At 36.6% G+C, this 17,813-nt stretch overlaps 1 protein-coding gene across 8 annotated transcripts in view; it reads right to left on the bottom strand.

Moving 5' to 3' along the window:
• Positions 1-17,813, bottom strand: part of LOC106078596 (potassium voltage-gated channel subfamily H member 6-like) — a 195,222-nt gene that overhangs the window by 57,336 nt on the left and 120,073 nt on the right. For 6 of the 8 annotated variants that reach the window (XM_056029152.1, XM_056029158.1, XM_056029163.1 and 3 more), the window contains 2 exons: positions 10,229-10,591; positions 77-130 (listed from right to left, as the gene is read on the bottom strand). The exons of 1 other annotated variant lie outside the window; for it this stretch is intronic. In XM_056029152.1, coding sequence (XP_055885127.1) covers positions 77-130; positions 10,229-10,591 — 417 coding nt within the window. The remainder of the gene's footprint in view (positions 1-76; positions 131-10,228; positions 10,592-17,813) is intronic. One more of the 8 variants, XM_056029170.1, reaches the window with a different exon arrangement.

Here is a 17,813-nt window from a genome sequence, read left to right as displayed (position 1 = left end):
AAGATGAGGTGGCGATGGAAGGTTTGGTCTAGGAGGGTAGACCTTTAAGGGTGCAGATGGTGTCTGAGCTACTCACATGTGAAATCAATGGTGTGTGCGCGTGGCCTGCCGTTGGGCAGCAGTCTAGGAGCTGGAATAATAAAGAAGGCAAGTTGTTGTGTTTATTTTGCCACATCGGATAACGAAATATAAACCCTAGAGAAATAAATGCCATCAGAAGATAGACTGTATATTAAAAGGACTTTTGTTTGTTTGTTGAGTGTGTGATAGATTTTGTTTAGTCTATGTAGTGCACTAAAACTGGATTCTGATCACTTACTAGTGGAACTCTTGATCAGACATGTGAGAACATTTAAACAGAGAGTTAAAGGAAATAATTGAAAACATTGGCCTAACCTTCTCTCTCACATACTCTGTATCTCTCTTCTCTTTCTCTAGCACACATACATACACATTCTCTAGCTATTTTCTCTTTCTCTAGCAAACACACACACACTTCTCTTGCTCTTTTTCCTTCCTCTAACACACACACACACACACTTCTCTCGCATTGAGTAATTTTTGTTGTTATTTACGTCATTGAGACTACGGCGAGAATGGAGTCGAACTCATGTCGTTGTGATCTAGATCTAACATTGCTTCAAAGCTAAGTCTTCTTGACCTGATGTCTAACAAAAGGATTCAACTAATAGTTAGGACTTTGAAGGCAAGTCTTCTCTTCCCTTCACAAATGCTTCACAGCACTGACTTATCCATATTCATAGACCGTACCAATAATTCCGTGATCAGGCCCCAATGCTACAATGTTAATCAGCTCGTAGCTCTAGACTGGTTGGTGATTGGGAGTCTGACAAGCCCTATCCTGTGAAATGGCCTCAGGCCTATGGGGTGATCCTTGCGGAGATCAAGTTTTTTTTTTTCTTGTTACCTTGTTAGACTCCTCACTTCAAACATTTTTCGCTCTGTGCTCACGACGAGTCGCGAAAGAAGCCGAGAAAAAAACCGAGGCGTCTCCGAGTAACAAGCCGAGTTCTAAGTACGAGAATGCTATCAAACATTAATGACATTTCCATGTCTGCAAAGCGCCTCAGCAGGCGCCCAGCGTGCATACGCGTAAGAATGCCACTTTTTTTGGGTGAGTTTTATTTATACATGATACCCGGACAATAAAGCTATTGTCGTTTGGCGCTTTTATTTAAAAACTACTCACTGAGAGCCATGGAACAACTGCATGCTCAAATGTATGCCAGCAAACAAGGCGTATTTGACAAGGGCAGACAATGGGACAATTCAGACAACTCCTGTTCATGCTGTTTAGACGCGATAAACGCTCTATGTTGTTCCTTCCACACCGACACAATGTATTTCACTTTGAATATATTGATTTCGTCTACTGTGATTCAACTAGTTAGTCTGTCTGATGTAATGCAGAAATCGATTCAGGATTCTTTTTTGTTGTTTGTTTGTTAAATGCCGTTTTTAAAAATAAAGTGAATACATTAGATGCATATAATGTTTCAGTCATTTGTTTAACACTGATGTTTTGTGATTAATAATGAATGTTTTTTTTTTTTGCAGAATATCTTCAAACTATGTAAGACGCAAGTTTCAAAAATACGATCAAAACTGCATCCTCCAGCAATGAACTAGTTTCCTTCCTACACAAATATGACTTTGATGCAACCCCTCTGAACCTAAACAATGTTAATGTTAATGTCGGTTTGGACGACGTAGGGTATGAGATTCGCTAATGGGAAGAAAAACACACTCCTCGGAAAATTCCCGGCTTTATTAAATGGGGACAACATTGACAAGGCTGCTTCCTTAGCCTGGCTCAAAGCAGGTCATCTCTACTCTGAAACTGAAGGCTTTGTCACAGCAATACAGGACAGAGTAATTAGGACAAAAAATTGCGAGAAACATAACCTGAAACTCAATGTTGTTGACAATGCCGAAAATGTGGAAATGTGGGTCAGTCAAATGAACACATAATGGCAGGATGCTCAGCCTATCGGAAACTGCCTACCTAAGTCGCCATAACCAAGTTGCAAAGCTAATACACCAGCACTTGGCTTTGACACACAATTTGATCGGTAAGGATACTCCTCCATATTATAAATACTCACCACAAGAGGTTCTCGAGTCTACGGATCAGCTACTGTACTGGGATAGGCCTATTTTGACTGACAAAACGGTAGATTTTAATCGCCATGATTTGCTGCTCATCGATAAAAAAGAAAAAGCCGCTACCATTATTGACATCGCCGTACCACTAACTCATAATTAAAAAAAAAAAACTGTGCTAGAAAATCAACGAAAATATGGGAACCTTGGTTGGAAATTAAGAGTTTATGGCAAAGTATTTCATATTTAAGGTGGCTACTTAGTCCCAGCCACACCCAGCGTCTGGCGGTAGTCGACTGATATTCTCTTGTCGCCGTCTAATTCTGTCATCGGCAGTGGATTTTCCTTTGGTCTCAAATGTGTACCACGCGGCCTTTGTAGGAAACATCCAGCTGTCTCGTTCGGAAGCCGCCTGCTGCAAGGTGCTCTCTTCGATCTCAGTTTAAGCAAGCTGGTGCCTAAGCTGTTATTGTTTCCCGGGGGCACCTCTGTTACGCCGACATCATTGAGCTCACCAAAAAAAAAGACTGCCTCTGGCATACTGTTGTCCCTATACTGGATACGTACCCTGTCCAGCATAGCCGTCGAACTATAAGAAGTGCCTCTATACTGTCCATACCGGCATTCGCAAGACCATCGCTATTTGTGGTGCGATCTATATATAGCCTAGTTTCAACTATAACGAACTAAAATAGCTAGCTGTTTAGGTATTTCTGGTGTATAACATAAGAGAAGTGTTATAAGCTATGTATTTTAAAAAGACTGATAATTTTGTGAACTGTAAACATTTTTAAGCTATTTCGCTTGTAGGACTAAGTAATGTCTATTATTTAATTGGCTACAGTAATCTTCCATTATGACACCTTTGACAGTGTTCAGTGTTTAAATTAGGGGTGCACCGGATAGTCGAATATCACTTCCAAATAGTTGGCGGGATAGTAAAACTAAAAACTACACCGTAGTACCTATATTTCTATTAATATTGTTAGGCGCCTCCGCGCTAAGTTTTTTCCAGATAACTCAAACGGAGGTAACACTTGAATACCGAAACAACGCAGGCGAAAGTCCAACAATATAAGGTAGTCGACGCTGATCAACGAAGTCGAACAAGAAATTTAATACTTTATGAAGGGAACCGTCGAATGTCGTCAAGCTAAATCTCAATAAAAACCTGTCAATATTCATCAAGTGGACATGATTCAATAATGTCAGTTCTGAAATACATTAACGTTTATGTTTCAAATAAAAAGAATCTGCTTTTAAAACTATGACTATGCACCAAGCATCTTTTAGTACAAAGACAAGGCGTGTTAATCTAAATAGAAATAATACTTTACATTATAATTCGCATTACATACAGAGCAGCGATGGCTGACACATTTTAAAATAGTTTCTTCACCTTTGAGTGGGCTAGTTAACATGTAATATTCCTTAACACTGCACGCTGACCAGACGTCTGTCTAGATATGCGGGTTTATCTCCAGAGGTAGAGATAAACAACACCCACCTCTTTTAGTTCTTAACATTGAGTTCATAGATAGACAGGTGACCATATTAAGCCAGATGTTAATATGTTGATACTATCTAGAGGTCACACCTTATGAGGGAACTGAGTTTACTTACTTGGAGATCAACATTATTGTGTATGCCCAAGGAAAAAAAACGCGTGATGGTCAGCATCATCAACTCTACACACTACACTAGGACTACATGTGTAGGCCCACTACGTCTATTTGACCAGGTTGTTTGAAACAGTCGAACACTAAGTCTATTTATGTTTGTTAGGTAGGGAGGGTGTGGATGTTTTTTTCCCTTCTATAGTTGGTTTTCCTAATGCTCTCAGATCTAAACATAGATATCAATAATAGGCCTACAGACTACAATTAAATCTATGCTTCGGCACCAACTAAGGTTCAAACTATAAATAAGTATAATTGATGTTCCCGCTGTTAATATAATAGCGTTTACCGCAAATGAATTAATCACAAACAATAAATATTGACCTACAACGCTTCAGTCTCCAACTATTAACAAACAGTTACTATCAGTATTAAGCCCTTGAAGCCAGAACCGGTCCTTGGACTTTAAATTACAAGCCTGATGATCAGCTGTTGGTCAGAAATTCAGGAAAACATACATCCACCCCACGGGCGTAGCCAGGAATTTTTTCGGGGGGGGGGGGGCTTTGGGGAAAATTACCCCCCCCCCCCGGAAAATAATTATGTGTGTGTGTGTACATAATTCATCTCTATTACATTCTGACCCTTCATATTTTTGGAAGACGTCTATTGTGCCCTAGAATAGGTTCTTCCTGGAGTTAGTGGAAAAATCATAGACATCTCACCCTTGCCATCAAGGGGTCTGGGGGAGCGCCATGCTCTATTTCTGGTATTGAAAGCAAACTAAATGCATATTCTGAGGTACCTACAGTGCATTATTTTGCTATTAAAAAGTTTTATTTCAAAAACCTAATGTGCAATTCTTCCTGACTTAGACCCTCCCGCGCCATTCGGCGCATTTGCCGTCAAGCTGTTTCCACAAAAATCTGTCACTGACAATGTCTGAAGCCTCTTCCCACCTGATCTGAGGACCTCCATGAAAGTGTTGCGCCAAGTTGTACTAGGATGTCATCGCAACTCTTTATGCGTAATTCATTTTGTCGGAGAACATTTCCCGCAAAACTCATGCGACGCTCTGTCACAACCTAACTAAGGGGTCGTCTCTCACTTCGGCATAGGATTTCCTTGATTTAGACCCGATCTCTATAACTGACTCCTAAAATCCGTCTTAGCAATCTTTGTAGAGCCACATTTAGTGCTTTTCAATTTCATTGCACTTTATTAATGGAGCCCAGCCACTGGTAGACATGTGTAACTTCTTTTGACTACGATTTTGGAATTAGGTGACTATTTTGCTTAAGATGTTATATCGAAATGGGAAGTTTTATCGTCAAAATCATCTGTTGGGTGGTTTTAAACTAAAATATATCTGGAGTAGTTGTTTGTCTTTTTAAAATTCAAAACCACATTTAGCTACGGTCATAGAATTTGGTGACTGTAGAAATAATATTGAAGAGACAGGCTTTCAACCTTAAAACGCTCTGTAGGGGGATTTTAAACTCAAAACTATCTTGAGGGGTTTTAAACTTTAAAAAAAGCCATCTGGAGGAGAGGGGTTGAAACTCAAAACCCCTATTGGCTTGGCTACGTTCATAGCATTTTGATTGCGAAATTTTTATTTTTTTTATTTTGAAGATTTATTTTTTAAGCTAAAAACCCCTTTCGCTATGCTCATAGCATTTTGAGTGCGTAATTTGCTTTTTTTTTTTTTATATTGAAGAGGTATTTTTAGCTTCAAATCCAGCTGAAGAGGGGCTTAAACTCAAAACCCCTTTGGCTACGATCATACAATTTTGAGTGTGTAATTTGCTTTTTTATATTGAAGAGGTGTTTATCGTAAATTTGGAGAGGGGTTTAAAATCAAAATCTTCCTTAGATGTGCTCTTGGAATTTGGGGATTGTCGTTTGGATTTTTTTTGTTTTTGTTTTATAGAAAAGGGGGATTTAAATACAAAACCCCTGGTAGGGGTTTTAAAACTGAAAACCCACTGGTAGGGGGTTTTAAACTTAAAAGCCCCTGGTAGGGGTTTTCAAACTCAAAACCCCCTTGTAGGGGGTTTCAAACTCAAAACTCCTCAAAACCCCCTGGTAGGGGGTTTCCAACTCAAAACCCCCTGGTATGGGGTTTTTAAACTCAAAACCCCCTTGGCTGTGCTAGAGCAAGTGATGGTTTAGTATTAAAAATTCACCTAAAATAAATAAAATTAAAGCAAAAGATCAGTCACTAAACTCCGACCCCCCCCCTTTGCGGGGGGATTTCTTTTCGTGTGTGTGTGGGGGGGGTTTGAACCCCCAACCCGGCTACGCCCATGATCCACCCACTATACAAGCCAGATTTTACTTTTGAGAGATTTACATTAGTAACTAGTTAAATATATACTTACATATTTTACATTGACCCTTCCCCACACACCATTTACAGTTGGTGGCCTCGTACATAAACACACACTTATGCTACACATATTAGTTTGTGATAGGCCTATCTGTCTATAAATACTGTTAAGCTGTAATTCATCAATCAGTAACAGAGTTTAAAACAATAAGGTATATAAAAGAAAAAAAAATGAATGCGAAATAGGTATGTTATTTAACAGTTTTGAAAAATGTTCAACATTACAAGTATTTTCAAGACTTGTAGGTATTCGACTCCGGCTTCGGCCGAATATCTTATTTTACTATAAGGCAATATTCGGCTCCGGCCGAATATCAAAAAGTACTGTTCGGTGCACCCCTAGCTGATATATTTACTTTAAAATAGCCCCTAGTCTATTTTTTTTTAATTTTAACGTTTTATTTCAGGTTCGCTCCCATTTTATTCATATCACTTTCTCTTCTTTGTCTATGCCATTGGATTTTTTTTATTGATCAAATAAGGGAAACCGGCTCATAAAAATCGAACACGAAACAAAGAGGAGATAACTGTGTTTAACATTAATCGTTAAAATCCTCCCAAAAGTAAGTTTTCTTTATTTTTATTTTTTTTTGACACAAACAATTTCCTACCCAGTGCTACCATTGTTAATTAAGGTAAAAACGACAGTGGATGAAATTCACTATTTGAATTAAATTTAATGAAAGACTGAGCACTTTACAACTAGTATAGACTTATAGTGTCAACGTTCATTAAATCTATTAAATTTAGGACTAGAGATGAACAAACTATATAATATTTCCGATAAATAAAAGAATATGAAAAAATTAGCTGGCTCATTAATGTTAATCAATACGTTTTAATTCTAAACTTCAAGATAGGACTGTACTCTATGACCCACATTCGTTCACCCAATCATTTCTTGAATTCGAAGCTAGACACAGTTAAAATCAAAACGTCTATATATAGCCTACTTTTACAACCAAGGGAGAAAAATGTGATCCAAAAGTGGAGAACGAAAACACCAAGAAGATCAGGAATTAATAGATCTAGAAGCAGAATGGAAGAACTACTCTCTATTAATTAATGATAAATATGGTCAACATACGTCCCTACTCACACAGATAATGTTTTAGTGCTACACAGAGAGAGAGAGAGAGAGAGAGAGAGATCAAATACAGCAAAATTATACCTGGATGTATCCAACCTAATGAAAAAATTATACGGTAATTTTATCCTTTTAAGAAACTAGAATATCGCCGTGCCGCCAGATTTTTATTTCTGTTCCAACTCTTGTCTTATTCTTTCTCCTTTGGAAGTCAGCACTAACCTACTTTAAAATCCTGAAATCTTGTTTCGGTCTAGATTCACTAGAAACATACGATGGCACTATTTTGATTATTCCTATCAATTTACATATTCGAAAAACTAAAAAAGTATCGTCATTATCATCATCAACCCTAAAAAAAAAATAATGATGATGATAATAATAATAACAGGATTACAAAAATGATTTTTGTGGAAACACAAACTCAAGCTTAGTTTCCTGTATTCTTCTTTTATCGGAGAGGGCGTTCTGGCTGCAGATTTTTTCTGCACTTCAGATTTCACTGATTCCTCCTTTTAACGGGTGTTGGGTTTGGGGTTACGATGGACGTGTGTGGTTTTGAGCTCGCCCTTAGAGCAGTGACTGACCACGTGATTAGTTTGAGCCTTGCATCATCGTGCTGGTTTGCTGTTGTTCTTTAATTAATACAATAGCCGGTTCATTATAGGATCCCCTAGCTACATCCTAAAACCCACCTTGACATCCATAATATAAAGCAGAAAGTAAGGCGTATGTATGTATGTATGTCCCGCATAGATATCAAAACCGTATGACCAATCTTGATAAAACTTGGCATAAATACTCCTTAGATAATGGCGGAGATCGTAGTTTATGTTTAATGTCCTTACCACAACCGCAGGGCCCTAAAAACGGACAAAATGTACCTAATTGTATCTTTATTTAAGTATGAAACTTTTAGACAAATCGGGTAAACCCGTTTTAAGGGGTAGCTAAGTTTATCTATATTTAAAAAACTCTTAACAAATCGATTAAACACATCCACCCTGTTATTTTATATTTGATATAAATGTATCGGCTTAAATCCATTTTAGCAAAACTACTTTTATTTTCGTGACGAAAGAAAAAAACTTGAAAGGAACATTAGCTACGTTTCACATAGATCTAAATCCAATCCACTAGATTTGTAATACTCAAAATAAGCCAGCACGCCGTGGGTGATATCCTGCTAGTATATATATAATATTGATTTATACATTTATGTTGCTTGATTGAACGTGGAACGTGGAAAAAAGGAAACATAACTCTAATACTCTTTCATCTCAATCATTATCTTTCATCACTAGATCATTTCCAATGACGCTGCCTAAAATTCGATTGGGTATTTGTGGGCGGTCACTATTTGATTCCAGTTATATCCTTAGCAACAAGAGACCACGTGACTCTTGTCACTAACAAACACTTTAGTCCGCCATAACAAGGGGAAACTATTCCCCCCTGTTTCAATCGTTACGCAATCTTCTTCAACTTAGCATTCACACTTACGCAAGTGGCCACCATAAGAGGAGAGAAAGTTCTCACTTGTAAACCATTCAGACACTGACTTTTAAGCAGTTCGTGAAAATAGTTCAGGTCTTGCCATAAGTTGAATTTCAAATGGAACAGTTATTTTTGTTCCAATGATGTCATACCTCTTCTATCCAATTGTTTGCAATCACAACTTCCGTTCCCAGCAGCCATACACTTCCAAACATCAGCAACATTCGTAGTTGAACCGAAATAAACATATAGCCAGAGCTACCAGAGGTGGCTATTGGAAGTCTTGCTTTACGATATTTGACTAAATAATAACTTCAAAAAATTAAAGGCCAGATCAAAATATAATTTTAAAACATTTAAACCTTCACTAGCAGTATGACTTAGCCATAATATTACTTAGCCATATTGCTGATTTCTGACACAACGCTCCGTTAGGTTTCAAGGCATTGAAGAACAAAGAGACAGACAACAAGGCATTGCAGTAGACATTGAAACAAAGAGAATAGAGGACAAGCCACAGCAGCAAAGATTGAAACAAAGAGAATGGACAACAAAGGTATAACAACATCTACAACACATCTACTTGTGGTGTATGCTACGCTATGCAACGTTTCACCAAACAACTACCACACAACAAAAACAAGAGCAAGTTTTTCAAAACAGCATTAAAACAACAACACCAAAACATCCACACAGGAACGTGTGCGTCACGTCACGAGAAGAAACCTGCACTGATGACATTGGATAAGGTCACTGATATCGGCGCGGAAAGGTCACCAGACTTCATTTCTATGAAATATGAACAATCAGGGCGAGGATATTTTTCATGGTGCTCTCGGATTCTGGTTGTTTTCACGTTTTTCTTCTGAAACTTCAGCCCCAAGCCAAAGCATGTTGACGACTTAGTCTACAGTAGGTTTACAGAGGTTGTTTTTCATTTCGTAGGTTCGAATACTTAAGAGCAATCTTAGGTTTTTGTTTAGAGCCTCGAAAATGAATTCCATCTTTCTTTTCAGAATACACTCTCTTCCATTTTCTCAAGCAAATTACTCATTCACAAACACACACACACACTCTTAAACACACACACAACAACTTAGCATTAGAAAAGATTAAAGTTTGATGTGTATGTGTAAAAGGGGGGGGGGTGAGAAATCGATAAAAAGATCACCCTGATCCAAAACTTAACTAAAAAAACAAAACATTTTGTCTTAGACCTTGACTGTACAGGTTCCTTGTTAAGACTCAGCTACAGAATACGGGTAACTACAGACACTCCTACTGAACACAAGCATAGAAAGCCTGAGCATATATTACCAAAAAAAAAAAAGCAAGCCAAACAGTACAGTAGCTACACTGTTGTCAAACCAAGTAAATAAAAATAAAACAACAAAAAAAAAACAAACAAAATCATAATTTCAGGCATAAATGGCTAATTATCTACTAATGTGACATGAGGTCATCATGAATACATGAAGGAGATGGCGTATATCAACCATGGTATCTTACCTACATCCACATTACTGATGCTAGACGAGTCTCCTCCCCCTCCGTCTCGTTGGTCCCCCCTGTCCACATCAGCGCCGTCCTTGACCGGAGCTATTAACAAGTCTCTCTCAACACTACCCTCCGCTCTCCTATCTTCCTCCTCCAGCCTGGTGCAGGGCCCACCTGGTGGGGCCGACAGGCGAGGCTGGGATGTTCCGGCTTCTAAAGCGGGGTCCCTGACCTGGTCGTCCCCGGCTTCTTCGTTGGGCTGTGGGTTTTCAGGATCGACGTACTGCTGCTGGACACGGTCACCCGGGCCCTTCACTCGGGTTCGAATGTCCCGGCGAATGGAGGGCAAGCGAAGCTTAAAGCTTCGATGTCGATCTGGGGGAAATAAGAAACCTCAAATACAAACACATAACATTGTTCAACTTAGTCAGAACTATACAGTGGCTTGATCTAATTAGTCACATTGTTCAACTTAGTCAGAACTATACAGTGGCTTGATCTAATTAGTCACATTGTTCAACTTAATCAGAACTATTCAGTGGCTTGATCTAATTAGTCACATTGTTCAACTTAGTCAGAACTATACAGTGGCTTGATCTAATTAGTCATATTGTTCAACTTAGTCAGAACTATATAGTGGCTTGATCTAAGTAGTGACATTTTTCAACTTAGTCAGAACTATACAGTGGCTTGATTTAATTAGTCACATTGTTCAACTTAGTCAAAACTATACAGTGAGTTGATTTTATTAGTCACATTGTTCAACTTAGAACTATACAGTGGCTTGATTTAATTAGTCACATTGTTCAACTTAGAACTATACAGTGGCTTGATTTAATTAGTAAAAATGCAGGGTTTAATTTATAGTTAGTCAATAAAAATACTGCGTTTTAATCTAGTTAATGACATTTAAAAAAAAAATCTAGTAAGTTAATGAAATACAGTGTTTTGGTCTAGTTAGTCAATAAAATACAGTGTTTTGGTCTAGTTAGTCAATAAAATACAGTGTTTTGGTCTAAGTCAATAAATCTAGTCAATAAAATACAGCGTTTTGTTCATACTACAAATTTTTTTGATAGTGCTTTTACATTTTAATATTTAATCAAACCTAAAAACTAAATAAATGTACAGGCTTTTAATCTAGTTAGCCAATAGAATGCAGTGCTTTAATCTAGTAAATCATAATGAAATACAGTGTTTTATTCTAGTTAGTCAATGAAAAACAGTGTTTTGGTCTAGTTAGTCAATGAAAAACAGTGTTTTGGTCTAGTTAGTCAATGAAAAACAGTGTTTTGGTCTAGTTAGTCAATAAAATGCAGTTTCTCTTTTCATTCTATAGCTTCATGTTTGTGAGTTATTACATTAAAACAAATATCATAACTTAAAACGTTTCGGTTGTTCAATATGTTTTGCGCTATCGCGTCAGACTGCCAAACTACATTCGAGTCTCAGAGTGTGTCTTTAAATCTTTCTTGATTGCTTTAACTAGAAGTGAAATGTAACGTTTTAAATACTTGTGTTGTTTTTTTTTCAAGTCAACAGCCAATACAATTTGTTAAAGTCAGCAGCCAATACAATTTGTTAAAGTCATCAAAATTGACTTAATTAAGAGATAAAGATATTTGCTTTGGTGTTGCTATAGACCAGGTCTTATTGTCTTTGTGTCTTCTTATCTTATATAATACAGACGTTACTTCAAAAAAGAAGATGATTACGTCCTACCCGTCATGCATTTAGTCATGCATATTAACCAATGACTTAAATTCAGCCAAGTCACTGGTTTTCCTGGCTAGCTCAGGCAACCCATTCCATGCTCTAATAGCACTAGGGAAGAAGGAGTGTTTGTACAAATTTGTCCTAGCATATGGGACGAGGAATGTGCCTTTATCTTTGTGTCTTTCAGAGTATTTTATTAAATTTTGTTATCGTATTTGAAGATTATGGTTCAGTGTTTTATGTATGATTGCTACTTTACTTTTGAGCCTTCTGTCCTGAAGGCTTTCTAAATTTACTGATTTTACTAAAGGTGTTACTCTAGTAAAATGTGAATATTCGTTTGTTATGAATCTCACTGCTCTATTTTGTGTCTGTTCCAGTTTTTTAAATGTTTTCTTGAGTTGAGGGGTCCCAAACAGAGGATGCATATTCTATTATTGGCCTAACCAAGGTTAAATAACATTTTAGTTTTATGTTCTTATTTGATTTATAGAAATTTCTTTTAATAAATCCTAATGCTTTGTTTGATTTTTTTGTAGTTTCATCAATATGTGGATTCCATGACAGTTATTCATTTATTATAACACCTAGGTATTTTGCGTTTTTAGTCTGTGTTACTGGTTTGCCATGAATAAGATAAGTGGAATTAATTTGTTTTATTTTTTTTTTGTTACTCTTAACAACTGACATTTTTCTGGGTGGAAAGACATGCTCCAATTTGATTCCCATTTCTGTAATTCATCTAATTCTCTTTGTAAAATATCTGTGTCCTGTGTTGTTTTTATTGTTCTATATATTATGCCATCATCTGCAAATAATCTGACTTTTGTTCATGAGGTAATGCAATTTGGTAAATCATTTATATAAATTAAAAATAGTAGTGCACCCAAGACTGTTCCTTGAGGTATACCTGAGTTTACTGTTATCAGTGTTGATTTAGAGCCATTTATTATTACAGTTTGTTCTCTCCCTATCAGAAAATCTTTAATCCACTGATGCAGTGAACCATTAATGCCGAAATATTTTATTTTTTAAGCAAACTATAGTGATGAACTTTGTCAAAAGCCTTAGAAAAATCTAGTATCTAGTGTCATTCCTCATTCCATAGGCTAGGACAAATTTGTACAAATTCTCCTTCTTCCCTAGTTCTATTAGAGCATGGAATGGGTTGCCTGAGCTAGCCAGGAAAACCAATGACTTGGGAGAATTTAAGTCATTGGTTAACATGCGTGACTAGATGCATGACGCGTAGGACGTAATCATCTTCTTTTTTTGAAGTAACGTCTGTATTTTATAAGATAAGAAGATAATGTCTTGCTGTTGCTGTAGTTTCTTGCTTTCGTTTTGCTGTTGTAGTCTTCTTGACTTTGTGTTGCTGTTCGTACTGCTGTCTTCCTGTTTTGGTGTTTCTGTTCTTGTCTTGATGTTGTAATACATTTCTTGCCTTGTTATTTTCAAACAGGCCATTTGTTTTTGTTTGCACTTACTAAGAGTGTCCTCTATCACTCTATTTAAATGTTATTAATTGTCAATTCTGTTATCTTTTTTTTTTAGTGTTAGCCCTACATCAATCTCAGTAATGAAGAGACTTTTTTGACTCCGCCAGGTTGAGAAAACATAACTAGTAAGCCTCAAGGCATTCTGACGAGCCACTTTCTATTACTATTTCTATAAATAGCTAAGTGTTATGAATTCCGCCATAAAACTCTAGAAGTTTACTCTCTGGTCGCCTTTTGCTCGCTTTCTGATAGGAAGGTATACATAGTAACATGAATGATCTTCTCATAGTCACTGGCGGATCCAGGGCATACACTTTAGAGTAGGGGGGGGGGCGGTACAATTTATTTGTAGAAATCACAGCTTGCTAACAGAATCAATTAAATATCTATATGATTAAAACTTGTTATTGATATTTTAACCGATCTTTATATTATGTCGTTCCCTGTTTACCGTTTGGGGGTGGGGGGGGGGGCGAATACCTCTACTGCCCTTCCCACCTAAACCATTTGAGTGGGGGGGGGGGCGGTCCTACTTTTATCGAGAAATCATAGTTTGTGAACAAAATTAGTTGAATATCTATATAATATAAACTACGTATTGATATGTGAACCCATTGTATATTATGTCGTACCATACTCTAATCTCAAATTTTATCATTAGTAAATTTAAATGAAAAAAGGTTGCACCAGGTGGGAAGGGCGATATATGCAATTGTATTTCCTCCATCGGACAAACCAATACTTTTTCTTTTAGTATTATAGTTTAGAAATTACAAAATGTAAAAAAATCTGACACTAATGTAATTTATATATACTATAAATTAAATTCTTTTATCGAGTCGCCCTACTTTTTTTTTAATTCTTAAATGCCAAATGCAATCTTTAGCAGAAATTATTAAAGGAGCGAGGATTAATCGTTTTCATTCTACCGCCCCTCCCATTTCCAGAGTTAATGTAATTTCACATGAATTTATCATAATTATTTTAAGAAAGACTTTGCATTGGAAAGTTAGAATTCAAACGAAATTTTTCAGTATAAGAATCATGATTGAGATGAGTTCTAAACCGAAAAAAATATATTTATAGTCGCCTTTTCAAAACCTTTACTCAATCGGATATTTTTCTAGTTAAATAAATTTGGGACTATAACTCACAACTTATACTACAATGTTATTGAATATTATTATCGAATAATTTTTTTTCGGCGGCGATCCTCAAAGCAAAAATCTAAATATGTGGGGTATCTTATCTTTTCAAGGAACAAATCGGTTTTATTTGCAATGTATTAAGGGCCTATAAATTCATATTAGAATATCTTTCAAGTACAATATTATTCAAAAGCTCCTTTTTTTAATAGTATGAATAATGAGCTTTAGGTCAGAAAAATGCGTTTCTGCAGTGAAAAATGCCAGAAAACGCTTTTGGCGTCGGGGCTTCGCCCCGAACTCCATTGATGAATAATGAGCTGTAGATGTCAGGAAAATGCGTTTCTGCAGTGAAGAATGCAAGAAAACGCTTTTGTCCTTTCGGGCTTCGCCCCGAACTCCATTGATGAATAATGAGCTGTAGATGTCAGGAAAATGCGTTTCTGCAGTGAAGAATGCAAGAAAACGCTTTTGTCGTCGGGGCTTCGCCCCGAACTCCATTGATGAATAATAAGCGTAGATGTCAGGAGAATGCGTTTCTGCAGTAAAGAATACAAGAAAATGCTTTTAGCGTCGGGGCTTCGCCCCGAACTTCATTGATGAATAATAAGCTGTAGGTGTTAGGAGAATTCGTTTCTGTAGTGAAGAATAGAAGAAAATGCTTTTGTCGTCGGGGCTTCGCCCCGAACTTCATTGATGAATGATGAGCTGTAGATGTAAGGAGAATGCGTTTCTTCAGTGAAGAATGCAAGAAAACGCTTTTGTCGTCGGGGCTTTGCCCCAAACCCCACTAGGGAACCTTATAGCGTTGCCCCACTTTTTCGCCGAAGGTTGAGAAATGCTGCTTTTTAAAATTCTCATATATATATATATGTGTGTGTGTGTGTGTGTGTATGTGTGTGTGTTCTGTACACACGATTATGAATAGGGTTAGGGTTTACTGGGCGTTAGGGTTAGGGTTTGGAAAAAAATCGCCCCCCCCCACTCCAAAGTTCTGGATCCGCTAGTGCTCATAGTGAGGATACATAGATTTGTTTTTCTCTGGATAAATGACCTTATGGCCAAACTAGCTTCGTTTTCAGTAATGTACTATCAAACAAAAGATGTACCCAAATTTCTCTGTACTTGAAATACACTTGTGAAGTTTGGCTGAAACAGGTCACTAATAGTTACAAGAGACCACACGTAATAAGCCACCTGCAATATTTCCCCATAATCCTTGTCAACAAGAGCTCATTAGAGATTTCCATTGATAGGGAATAACTAACAATGGCTAGCTGACTTTTGGGTGTATCCGGTGTAAAGAATAAGTGTTGATAAGTTAAGTTTTATAAAAGGTATAGGATAATTTTATGCACGTTTTAATAGTACAGTATCCAATTATCTAAGCTCTTTTGTTTTGTAGCACGAAATACTTTTAATATGGGAGAGAATCATTCAACTTACACTCTAGGACAGTGACGAGACTTAAAAGTTATATAAAAACAAAAAGGGCAAATTACCAGCGGCAGCAAAACGGAGCTCTTAAAAGAAGGTGCGATTTAAAAAATAAAGACATAATTTTGCTTTCCAGAATTGGGTGTCACGGCACGCATTAAAATAATATACTCAAAGTTTTAGTTAGTATTTTTGTAATTTAGTTGGCAGCAGTGAAAGCTGAATTTAGCGTCTTTGACATACTTTAGTTTATCGTGAACCAAAAATGAATCAAAAAGTAACTTAGACCTTCAACTTAATTGCTATTTCTTTCATTGTCATTCTCCAACCAATAAGGAATAGAGATATGGAACAAAAAGTTTTGGAATACTAAACACTAGCACTTCTTACACCGCAAGGGAAAGGTAACAATGTGTATACGTAATATTTTTTTAAATTCTTGGCTTCGTGTCTTGCATGTTTCAGTCTATTTTTTTTTTGCTTTATTCTTCTATCTGGTCATTAGCATAAGTCAGAGGTCAATTCACATTTATTCTTGTTAAGTCAAGGTCTAGAACGAACGACACACAAACAACAAACTATACACGTAAACATAGAATCCACACGCGCAAACACACCTGTGTTACATGATGCACGTATATGCTTATACACACAGATATACATACATATATATATATATATATATATATATATATATATATATATATATATATATATATATATATATATATACACTAAGTTCAATTAGATGTGTACATTTTGACTAGAACATTGATCCAGATTGTATTGCAACCCCTAACCATTTTATTCAATTCTATGTGCCACTGTGGTCTCTTCCTTTCTGTGCAAAGCGTTTGTGATACGTAAGTACAGAGTCTGACTCTACTCTCAGAATCAGACTCCATTCCCTGAATGACTCCACTCCTAAAAAAAACAAAACAAAAAAACTCCATTCCCTGACTCTGACTTGACTGAACTCCTTTCCTAGAATAAGACTCCATTCCATGATTATAAACTTAATAAAAAAAAACATCCACAAAATAAAACAAAAGGCACGAAAAGTGGAACAAAAGTTAAGAAAAACTGACAACAAATGGTCAAAAGAAGACGAGATGACATCCGATGGAATTGTCCCCTCTAGATCTCTAGCAGTCAAATTACTTAAAAAGAAGTAATATAAAAATATACTTGTTAAAAAAAAAGCTTATATTGAGTGAAATGGCTTCAATTATTTTGAATCATGCAATTACATTTTAACGTATCTGAAGTTCTAGACGAAAATAAATAATCATTCTTGTGGACAGGCTGGGGGAGGGGGGGGGGCAAGGAGGATGGTGTATGAGAGAAGGTTTCCGTGCTGCCGTATCGAAAACAATTAAAATGAAAGTTGCTCGAGTTTGAATTCGAACTCAAGCCTTGACGATGGAAGGCCGACATACCTACCACTGAGCTATTCAATATCTATTGTTAGTTAAAAAAAATTAGTGAACAGCCTATCTCCCCTTAGCTTAGTCCCTTGTTCTATATAAAACAAAAACAATTTATTACGACTAATTGATAAACTTATTCGTTAATTTTTTAAATGATTCACGTGTTGTCAACGACAAAGAATATTTGTTGCAAAGTTTCTTGATCCGAGAATGGGAAAGTGGAAGAAATAAAGTGTAATAGAATTAACACAGATAGAATGAGTTTTAACTCTTTCTCTCCGTAATTATCTACCACATTTTGGTGGAATCAACGTTGGTATCGTCAGCTAGGAGAGAAAGAGTTAAGCTTTGTAACAAAAAAATGTGTATT

This window comes from Biomphalaria glabrata, chromosome 1 (genome assembly GCF_947242115.1).
Source record: "Biomphalaria glabrata chromosome 1, xgBioGlab47.1, whole genome shotgun sequence".
Taxonomy (NCBI): Eukaryota; Metazoa; Mollusca; class Gastropoda; family Planorbidae; genus Biomphalaria; species Biomphalaria glabrata.
This window is presented reverse-complemented; position numbering and strand designations above follow the sequence as displayed.